General features: G+C 43.4%; 1 protein-coding gene across 2 annotated transcripts; it reads left to right on the top strand.

The window, feature by feature from the left end:
* The first annotated feature begins 3,486 nt into the window (after positions 1 to 3,486).
* Positions 3,487 to 8,511, top strand: LOC139386054 (mRNA decay activator protein ZFP36-like). Of its 2 annotated transcripts, none has more exons than XM_071131466.1 (2): positions 3,487 to 3,670; positions 4,770 to 8,511. In XM_071131466.1, the coding sequence occupies exons 1-2, from the start codon at positions 3,611 to 3,613 to the stop codon at positions 5,895 to 5,897; spliced, it is 1,188 nt and encodes a 395-aa protein (XP_070987567.1). In that variant the 5' UTR covers positions 3,487 to 3,610; the 3' UTR covers positions 5,898 to 8,511. The 2 variants fall into 2 exon arrangements, with proteins under 2 accessions (XP_070987567.1, XP_070987568.1); XM_071131467.1 differs by having other exon boundaries at positions 3,487 to 3,523; positions 4,770 to 8,502.
* Positions 8,512 to 11,477: the final 2,966 nt, after the last annotated feature.

Below are 11,477 nucleotides of genomic sequence, written 5' to 3'. Positions count from 1 at the left end.
ATAAACAAAGTCAACTTCCCACAAAGACAGGTGGGGAAAAGGGCTACCTAAGTATGGTTCTCAATCAGAGACAACGATAGACAGCTGTCCCTGATTGAGAACCCTACCCGGCCAAAACATAGAAATACAAATAATAGAACATAGAATACCCACCCCAAATCACACCCTGACCAAACCAAATAGAGACATAAAAAGGATCTCTAAGGTCAGGGCATGACAGACCCAAACTACCTGGTTAATAAAGACAAATAAACCTGGCCATTTTGTATCGCAACTGTGGAAAGTGTTTTTAAAGTAGATTAATAATGTACTGTATATTGGTGGGTATTACACTTGAAATATGAGTCTATACTTTAATAAAATAAAAACACTGGGTTTGGCGTTACATTCCCCACGCTTTGCTATTGCACAAATTACATTAGCATGACAATGTCTAACTGAGAAGTGTGTGAAGCAGCCTTTTCATGTAACACCGAAGGATTGTGATCCTGTCAAGTCAGTCTTTGTTTTTAGTCCTGATGCTGGGGGCAGGGATTTTCTGTCATAGTCCCTAATGGTGTCCCATTATTGGACCTCCCTCAACAGTGTGAATAGCATTATGCCAAAATGCCCATACTCAGTGAGGCAATTTATTCAAACCACCTGTGGCATTTAGCCCCTTTAAGTAATTTCCCTTGCTACCCGAGTCGTTTTTTTCAATGCCCTTCAGTTGAGGTTTTACCTTCCCATGGTTCTTCGGTTGCTGTCTGACTGCACGTTGTGTAATAGTAACCACAGCTAAAGTTTTAGCATCTCACATCCCACACGCACGCAAGCAAGCACACAACACACACAACACACACACACACACACACACACACACGTGTTGATCTGTGGTGCAATGTTGGCATGAGTGATGAAGGTGGTGGGAAATACGTTTGCGGTAGGGCTCCTCAGTGCCTCCTGACACTGTTGTTTAGCCCTCTCCTCCCTAAACAATCACCCCTCACCCCCAATATCCCTCCCCCAGTTCCTTCCATTCAAACCACTCCCCTTCACCTCGTCAACGGGGGAGGAAGGCATTGTTAGCCCAGAAACACATTATGCACTAAAGCCCTATTAACCAAGCTGAGCTAAAGGGGACAAGAACGCACCTCCACCTCTTCTCCATCCCTTCTCTTCCTAGCCACACAAAACTCAGCCACTCCCCCTGCTTTTGGACAACATTGCGTTAAACATAGAAGCCCCTAATGCTCTACACACATACTCTAATGGTCTTTAGACCAACAGGTTTGGAGTTCTGGGCTGTGAGGTGTTTGCATTTGTCGTGGTCCACATAATCTATTCTACAGCTAGCACACTGGTCAGCTAGCACACTGTTTTTTCTGTCCTCTTTCAATGGAAACCAAACAACTTGATATTTGAACCGTTAAAATATTGCAGAATCACAATTGTATTAAATTTCCTATTCTTTGGATGTGGCTCCAGAATTTGAAAACAGGCGTTCTTCTTCGTCTTGCCATGGCACATCACAGTAGATATTGATAATGGATAATGGACGAAATAAGACATTATACTTGAATGCGTTACATTCAATTATAGTAATGGCCTGTAATTTCTTAATTGTTGCGAAAATGTTATTTTTGTTGTGTCTTTCAAGTTACTTTTAGAATTGATACTGGGGGATGGATAGAGCCTGTTTGGACCTGCTATAGTTTCCCTCATCTCATATAGAGGATCATTGATTAAAGTGTGCTGCTGTTTCTAGAGGGCACAAACCATTGAGCTTTGGCCATAACCAAAACAAAACCTTTCTTTCTGCATTGTCATGAGTTCAAGTTATGTTACTGAAAGACCTTAAGTGCATGGACATAAGACCTAAGTCAGCTTGTTCACAAGTGCCCTTGTGTCTCCAAAAGCCCCCTTGGCCTTACTTAACCCTCTGTCCACCCCCCTTCCTCCTTATCGGTATTAACTCCGTTCCCTCAACAAGGAAGAGAGCCTTGTTAGTGCAATGCTCAATATAGCAAAAGGGGACTATAATGAGAAACAACAAGTCGTCACTGACGCAGCGGACTAAGGCACTGCATCTTAGTGCAAGAGGTGTCATTACAGTCCCTGGTTCGAATCCAGGCTGTATCCCATCCGGCCGTGATTGGGAGTCCATAGGGCAGCGCACAATTGGCCCAGCACTGCCCGGGTTTGGCAGGGGTAGGCCATCATTGTAAATAAGAATTTGTTCTTAACTGACTTGCCTAGTTAAATAAAGGTAAAAAAATATATAATAATGATAATAATAAGTGAGATAGGGAGAATGGGATAAAACTGCAATTGATAGTATCCAGCAACAGTTTCTCTAAAATTATGTTTGACCTACTGAGAACAGGATCACATACGATCTGTCTAACAAACTTCCCCTTCACCATCTCCACTCACGCTAATTCTGGTAGGATTTTAGTCTGCCATCCCTGACTGTGCTATCTCTAAACCAAAGTTCCCAATGCTGGCTGCACCCAACGTGTGACCACGTCACCCCTGCCTGCCCTCCGTCACCTCCAGGCAGCATTGGCTTTAATGTCTGGATCTCTAGCCTAGGGGTGAAAACATTCAACACCTTCCACCTCTGAAATCAAAGGCCTTTCTCCAGGAGGTCTGTCGTCTCTGTCTTTTTGAGCTCCTGGGTGACTGTGAGTTGGGCCACAACCCAGTGGCTGCTGCTGCTGGTGGGCTCGGCCTGGTCTAGATCCCCTGGTCCCTGGTCTCTTTTATCTGATCAGGACATAACTCCCCCGCGATCGCGACATCAAGGTACTTCAAGATCCTCCTCCTTATGGACACACCCTCAGAAGGGGTTTGATGTTTCAATTTGGTGAGCCTTGAGGAGGAAGTTAATCATGTGGGCTAGACACCACAAGTGAGAAGATTTGTGACCATAGCATTAGCTTACTGGCCAATGTGGCCATGCATTGAATGAGCATGTTATGGACACAACTTCTTGTTGCATGTGTGTTTGGATGGTATGCAGAATGCTGATATTTTACATGAGGTACTGTTACTCATTACAGTGCACTGACATTAGTTTGAATTGCTACATTGTTATTGCATCCTATCATCTGCACATTCATATTTGTGTGAATGGAAACCTTCAGTACCTTCATCATCTTGTCCAATTTGACCAACAATATGTGCTTGGTGGCTTCCGTCTTCATTAAACTACAACATATATTTAGCATCTTTCTAAATTATAATCACTCAAAATTAAAATGTATGAAAACAAGTTGTGCTTTGGGTTGTAAGAGAGAAATGGTATGCAGTCCAACATTGGCCATCAATCGGTGTGCGTCAAAAGATTTGTTGTTGTGATGTGACGTGCTTCTCTCCGCGACGGGTAAATCAGCGCTCTTCCGTGCTTTGCTTGACTGACATGCACGGAACTACTAGGTTGAGCGGTAGGCGGGCCATACAGAGGGGAATGAGAGTTGGTGCAGGGGTGTGGCTGTGGTATACAGTGAAGCCTTAAAACCACACGTGGACCAGCGCGAAGGTTTGTAGTTCGCACAGAAAACTTTGAAAAGTTTGCTTAACTGGAGTTAGCAGGCTTTCTCGTTTGTGCAAGAGGGAATTCCATCTCATGAAAATGCCATCATACGCGCTTAATCAATTTCTTGATTTGGAAGAGGTTATGTGCAAGGTAATTTGGATATTTTTTAACCATTAAAAACGAACTAACTAGCCAGCTAACGATGACTCGTGTCTGGCAGCAAGTCTTGATGTTGCTAGCGTTGCACCAATCAACGGATGATTAGCACAATATAGCAGACTACCGTATATGCAAATAATGTGTAGTTTTGCTAGCTACCTAATTATTTAAACTTGCCAACAAGTCTATTTCGAATGAATACCGGCAGTGAGTGAATTTGCAATGCAGGTTCAGTCCCCAGATAGGGCACAGATCGATGAGAACATCTTTGTTAGTGGTGTCATGTTTTGTTAGCTAGCTATGTTTTTATTTGACAATGTGCGCCCGACTAACTTACAAATGTAGGTATTCGTGCAACTGCCAGTGACGCGGAGCATCTTGTCATTCATTCATTGACGTGCGTTTTTAATTTGTTGCACTGTTCGAGTATCACTGGAAATGACTCCACATTGGTGGTTAACGTGAGTTACGTCGATTACTCTTTTCAACTACACAATCGTTTCCAAAATAAGATTGGTGCTTTCAATGCACAAACCAACTGTGGAGTGCTGGTTATCCATGTGCATTTTAAATGAGTTTTAGTGCGCGCTTCAAAAGTCAACGACAGGTATTGGCTAGCTTACAGTACATTGACATTGTTCTGCTAAAGTAACTGAATCCAAGCAACTAACTAGAGGTAATATGAAAACGAAAATTGCATTAGCTAAAATCACCCACAACAAATCCGAACTGCTTGGACAGTCTAGCCTTTCTTGCACTTTAACGATTGTCCATTTACAAAGTAAATCTTACAGCACCTAATTGTAGATGGTCGACTGATTTGAACTATGCCGTTAACGTTGCTTTCAAAAGACCAAGTATCGCTCTTGCTAACTTTAGCTTACTCATGTTAGGCCTTTGCACATGGGCCTATAGAACGTCTGTTTATTGATGTGTTAAGTTTAGCTGTTAAATTATTTTTTTATGTAGATGCGGGTCCTCCAGATAACATAAGATGGCGTTCTTGACATGACTGTAGTCTTCAGGCAACAGAACATGTTGTGAAAATGTAGATGTCTGTATAATTTTTTTTTTTACCGTTTCTATCCAGCATCTTCTGAGCCTGGACCTCCGGGATGCATCCAAGCAGTCAACTTTCCCAGTGAGACCTGTTGGTTACAATAAGCCCCGGGCCCCCTGTTCCCTCTCTGCATCTAGCTCTGCCCTCTCTACAGACTCCACAGAAAGTGCAACCATGACCTCCTGCCACTGGGGGCAGAACACAGATGCCTCACTTCCATCCAGATTGAACAAGACGTTATTCTGGTCTGAGCGCTCGGTCAGCATGGTGGATCCCAGCACGTGCACCCTAGATCCCAGCACGTGCACCCTAGGCTGGGCCTCTACAGAACCTAAACAGCCCCCAGCCTCCCCTACTGGTGGCCCTGTCTCTGGGTCTCCCACCTCTTCACGCTATAAGACTGAACTGTGCCGCACCTTTGCTGAGAGTGGCATCTGTAAGTACGGGGGGAAGTGCCAGTTTGCCCACGGCTTTGATGAGATGCGTGACCTCAACAGACACCCCAAGTACAAGACAGAGCCTTGTCGCACCTTCCACACCATCGGCTTCTGTCCATACGGCATCCGCTGCCACTTTGTTCATAACAACGAGGACGACCTGGGCCCTGCCAGACCTGGCCCTGGTCCCCAAGCCCCCCGCTCCAGACGACCCCCTCTGCTTAGGCAGAGCTTCAGCTTCTCAGGCTTCCCCTCTGCCCCTCCACAGCCCCTGAAGCATTCCCACCCCTTCCTCCTCGTGCCTCCAGTTTCCCCTCATACCTCAGCTGACATCACTGACCTACTCTCCCACGCCTTCTCCGAGGTGGACTGTGTCTTTGAGCCGGCCTGTGATCTCCAGTCTCAGTTTCTCCCCTCTCCTGACTCGGGCTGTTCCCTCTGTGGACTGTCCCCTGTGCCTTCCCCCTCCCAGACCCCCTGTACCTTATCAGAGGGCTGCGGCCTGCAGCAGAGCCAGAGTCCCCCCTGTGGCCCTGCTCTCGGTGCCAGAAGCCTCTCCTACACCTCACTGTCAGACCACGAGGGTGGGTGTGGCAGCTCAGCCAGCAGCCTCAGTGGGTCTGACTCCTCTGGTCCAGATGGGTCTGGTCGGCGGCTGCCTATCTTCAGTCAGCTGTCAGTGCCTGACGACGGCTTCAGCGGCACTAGCTTCTTCCTCTAGGTATGATGATATCCTCAAACCTTCCCCAACCAGCGTGACTCTTGTCTTGTCCATTGAAAGACTTGTTTATTTTTTTTATAGAACCTTACAGCAGTATGCTGTTACTGTACGGCAGATGCTTGACAAACGAATGTGCTTCAGTTAAGCTTAAGCAAAATTAAGCTGTACAATTTGAGTTCGAAGTCAACAAGGCAAGGTGCCGGAGTTGTGTTGCACTGACCATTTTATCAAATTGTGTGATTGGTGCTGGAAGTCCTAATTTCCTGCCACCTTACTAGTCATGTAAATGCCAGTTTGAGGAGCAATGAATTCATCTTATAATGTTAAAGCCAAAGACAAGGATAGAAATCAATTTCTGCCAGGCTAGAAGATTTCCCCCTATGAATGTTGGGTGACTAATGTTGTGATATTTTGTATACTGGCAATGGTCTTTATTATACACTGTTCTTCTGACTGGGCTTAAATGTACCTTTTCCAAAAACCCAGTTTAGTTTTTTTAAATGACTTCAGTGCCTATAAACTTTTTATTTTGTTTGGAAACTGCAATTTTCATTGTTTGTTGCAGGGGGACCTTTTTTCTGTTTTTAGATGAAAGCTTATATCGGTTTCCTAACTTTACTTGGCAAGGTGGCTTGTGAGAATTAATAATTGTTTTCTCACTTGCTTCTGCGATCTCTGTAAATATGTTTTGAAGTTGTATGTAGATGTTCTGAAGACTCACCCAAGGGTACAGTGTGTATCCCCTGTGTGGTGGACTCTGCATGTAATCCCTGACTTTTAGCAGAAAAATAAATGGAAACGTGCTATGATTAAACTGGGTTGCTGTTGAAATCTGATTCTATTGAGTTGGACCTAAACTGCACCTGGTTCAGTAGATTCAATTGTAGTGTTGTTCTGAAAGTGCTTTGGAGATCAAATGGTAGCTGTTTTGGTAGTTGGTTCTGAGTGGATGTTCTTTTTGCATTCCGTTGTATTTAAATGCCCTTTTGACAAATGTTTCAAGCTTGTTTTAGTGTTTAATGGGTCTTTTAGTAAATTAAGTTTTAATTTATTTTTATGTATTTATAGAACTTTTGGGGTTTTGTGTTTTTTTTTTTTTTTACCTTTTTTTAAATTAAACATGTTTAGTCCCTTACAATGATTGTATTGTCACTGTCTTCAAGGTGTTTGGAGGAACTCTGTACGTAATGTTTGCGTCCGAAATGCAGTGCTGAATTTGTCATGCCATCGGGGGTTTGAGAATATTATCGACTGTATTCACAAAATGAACATGCCTCTTCAAATTGTGAAGTGGCACGTTTGAGTAACTCTTGGTTTGGTCGTGTGTCCTGTCGCGTTAACCTGGTTATAGCCCAAAAACTTTCTTTGGAACGGTTGTTTCAATATAAAGCTGCTCCACAAAACACTACCCACAGCTAAATCTGTAGGCTACTGTAACAGGGGACTACTCTTTTAGGTTGAATACGTTCTGTTATTCAGAAGTGTTTGTGTGCGCATAGGGTGGGGGATAGTCAAGCGGCTCAGATTTCATATGGAGATAAGATGACTTTTGTTTCGTCCCTGATCTTTACACCCCTCTGCTTACGCCCTGAAAAGCAATGAGGCTGAATTCCTTCAGATGACAGCTGACGCCTGGCTCAGACAACTGCTGTATCGTTTGCGTGGCTGCTATTTTAAAGATGACAAAAAGCTAATAGTAGAAAATAGTGACACCATCTCTATAGTGGAGTTGCTGTAGGAACAGTTTTGCTTCTGCTCCCATTTTCACAAAGAAGAGACTTTTAAATTATGTCAAATGAATTTCCAATATGTTTTCTCCCCCTTCATTTCCAAAGAGTCAACGCAACCAAAATAATCGGAGCATAATAAAAGGAACCCTGAACCCACATCAGTTAGCAGTTCAGTAATGAGAAACTTCTAGTTCATTTCCTTGTCAGTGCGACAATGGGATGACTGCCATTGGGGAAGGGGTGGCCGGGAATGGGTTTAAAAAAAATGTCTGACTGTTCTCTTGTGGGGATGAGGGGGATTCTCCCACATCGCGCCCAGTGAGTTCGTACAATGGCAGGGCCGTTCTCACACAGCCACGGATCATCTGGAGGACGGAGCAGATGGCTGCATTCATGGGGACCATGGGTCAAACATATGCTCCTGGATAGAAAGGAATATATTTTGGAGGGAGGGGAGTGTGTCCATGCCTCAGCACTATATCCCATAGAGGTGAGGGGAAGAGGTCTAAACACATGAACGACTACAGAACGTTTCCCATGAACTCCTTGTGGATGCTGCTGGTGTTTTTGTTGGGGAAAGTTATTTTCAGTTTATGCCTACTTTGTACCTTTTTTTGTGTTTTCATTGAGAAAAAGTGTCCTTTCGGAGCATGTTGACATGCTCCGAAAGTGCGCTAAAAACAAACGCTGTTATTTACTGATGTTTGATCAGAACAACGATTTCCACAAAGTTTATCTAAGGCTGTTCCCTCAGTTGTAACCCAACTCGTGTTTCTGTTCAAACTCATTTTTTGAGCTACATTCAAATACTGCATTGTTGGTTCTGGAGCTTGAAAGAAAGGCATTTCACTGTACTTGTGCAAGTGACATTAAAACTTGAAACAGATCCAATTCTTTTCAATTAAATTATTTTTTTGCACATAAAATAGCAGTAATGTTGTTTGCCACCAGAGGTCAGTAAATGCATGTTTAATCTAATCTGCACTGCTACAGATTCTGCTGTGCCTTAGGCCTTCAGGAGAAAATCAACTGCATCCAAGGGTCAGCATTTACCTGTCACCAATGCTAAGCATACACTTACTGTTGTGTATATAATTGAGATATGATAATTTGCATACTGCCGGTCATGGTTCAGTGAACTTTACATGTCCACAATAGTATGTTTCTGATTTCTGGGGGATATTTTGCATAATGGATAGTATTCCTGCTTGCTCTGTTTATGGCACATTACAAAATTATTTAAATATCTAAAAGGGAACTATTTTAGTAAAGCATGTTTAAAGAATATATAATTTTGAAATTACTCACAACCCAACAAACTTTTTTAGAACACTTTTGTAGGTGCTCTCGAGTCTCACACTTCCTCTTTATAACTGTACATACGTTCCACCAATGGAATTCACGAAAGGGTAAAACAGCGTTGTCATGACTGGTATTAAAGCAACACCCGGCCTCTGACCTTTAGCCATATATGTCTTTTTGCTACTTCCTGTCCTGTCACTTCCCATCACATGATTGGTCAGTATGGCGGTGGTCGACGGTCCTCTGAGCCCTGTCCAGTTGGCGTTCACAGGACCCCATCGCTTTGGTTTCACTTCCTCTTCCTGCTCCCACTGCAGGCTCACAAAACAGGAAGTGGCCTAGGTCATCGCCATAGCTCAGCCAAAGATGGTGGATAAATGAAGATTGTTTACTCAGGCTGTTTACCATTGCAAAAAAATGGTCCATTCCTGTCTACCAAAGGGATTGGCTTTCCCATAGACATGATAGCAGCTGGGTCTGGTCTACTTAGTTCATTGACTTCCAATGAAACAGAAAAAATGTGGGAGAGGGATGTCTCGCTTCCGTCTCTGGCTCAGCCAATCGCAATGGCCTGATTTTATAGACCATTAGGATAAACAGGCTTCGCAGCGAAATGCTGTTTTTGACCATCAGTCAACACACTGTAGTCATGGCTTGAGGTTAGAGTAATCTTTTTCTGAGTCGACTTTTGTGTTATTTCTTTATTTCCTTAATGCCTTGGCAGAGGATGGTGCTGCCCAACAAAATACCAGAGGCAGCTTCCAGGTTCATTTGTGTGCTGAATGTCAATAAGTTTGGCCCTTTTTCTGCACCTTGAAAATAATATAACATGGTAGGTACCAAAGTTTGGTCAGTGTTTCTCCTGGGACCCTAATTAGTGCTGAACCGGTAAACAAACTACACCTTAGACCACTGAAGGTGAGAGCTTTGACCTGAATGACCAGTGTAGATTATGTGTTGTGTTGTTGAAGTCCACTATATGTGTGAGAGCGACCATTTCAGAGAGGAAATGTTTGGGTTTTGGTCAATTGTACTGAGAAGGTATGCGTTGAATTTGGTAATCAGTGTTTGTTTATTTAAGTTTGACAAATTCACAGATGTTCATTTAAAAACCTATGCCAGTGCAGTAATGCAATTTATTACACGTCTTTGGAGAGAGTCAGATGGGGGTCCCCGCAGGGTTTTGAATTCAGACTCAATATCAAATAATTTCTGGGTATCAATTAAGTACCTTACTGTGATTGTTTTCAATGAAAGTGTTAGAAAATAACTTCTTAGCAAAGAGCAGTTTCTCAAGCAAGAATTTTGATAGGAATGTCTGGGAGAGGTCTGCATGGAGAGGGAAAACTGAAAACTAGCTGTTATTGACATAGCGGTTTGGAACTCTCTTTGTTATTGGTCTAATAATTAAGGTTAGGTATGTAACCACGGTTATGTGAGCTATATGGATCACTCTGATATATTGGTATCACTCTGCGACATCCGAGGTGAGGATTTAAAGATCTACTCCCGTTTACATGTCACGGCTGGGGTCCGCCCCTGTATACAGTGGGGCAAAAAAGTATTTAGTGAGCCACCAATTGTGCAAGTTCTCCCACTTAAAAAGATGAGAGAGGCCTGTAAATTTTCATCATAGGTACACTTCAACTATGACAGACAAAATGAAAAAAAAAAAATCCATAAAATCACATTGTAGGATTTTAATGAATTTATTTGCAAATGATGGTGGAAAATAAGTATTTGGTCAATAATAAAAGTTTATCTCAATACTTTGTTGGCAATGACAGAGGTCAAATGTTTTCTGTAAGTCTTCACAAGCTTTTCACACACTGTTGCTGATATTTTGGCCCATTCCTCCATGCAGATCTCCTCTAGAGCAGTGATGTTTTGGGGCTGTTGCTGGGCAACACGGACTTTCAACTCCCTCCAAAGATTTTCTATGGGGTTGAGATCTGGAGAGTGGCTAGGCCACTCCAGGTCCTTGAAATGCTTCTTACGAAGCCACTCCTTCGTTGCCCGGGCGGTGTGTTTGGGGTCATTGTCATGCTGAAAGACCCAGCCACGTTTCATCTTCAATGCCCTTGCTGATGGAAGGAGGTTTTCACTCAAAATCTTACGATACATGGCCCCATTCATTCTTTCCTTTACACGGATCAGTCATCCTGGTCTCTGCAGAAAAACAGCCCCAAAGCATGATGTTTCCACCCCCATGCTTCACAGTAGGTATGGTGTTCTTTGGATGCAACTCAGCATTCTTTGTCCTCCAAACACGACGAGTTGAGTTTTTACCACAAAGTTCTAGTTTGGTTTCATCTGACCATATGACATTCTCCCAATCTTCTTCTGGATCATCCAAATGCTCTCTAGCAAACTTCAGACGGGCCTGGACATGTACTGGCTTGTGCAGGGGGACACGTCTGGCACTGCAGGATTTGAGTCCCTGGCGGCGTAGTGTGTTACTGATGGTAGGCTTTGTTACTTTGGTCCCAGCTCTCTGCAGGTCATTCACTAGGTCCCCCCGTGTGGTTCTGGGATATTTGCTCACTGT

This window comes from Oncorhynchus clarkii, chromosome 27, assembly GCF_045791955.1.
Source record: "Oncorhynchus clarkii lewisi isolate Uvic-CL-2024 chromosome 27, UVic_Ocla_1.0, whole genome shotgun sequence".
In the NCBI taxonomy this organism is placed as follows: domain Eukaryota; kingdom Metazoa; phylum Chordata; class Actinopteri; order Salmoniformes; family Salmonidae; genus Oncorhynchus; species Oncorhynchus clarkii.
This window is presented reverse-complemented; position numbering and strand designations above follow the sequence as displayed.

Coding starts and splice junctions, on each gene's coding strand:
- LOC139386054 (XM_071131466.1), top strand. CDS start 3,611: ATGAAAATGCCATCATACGCGCTTAATCAATTTCTTGATTTGGAAGAG. Junction 3,671..4,769: donor TGGAAGAGGTTATGTGCAAG/GTAATTTGGATA, acceptor GTTTCTATCCAG/CATCTTCTGAGCCTGGACCT.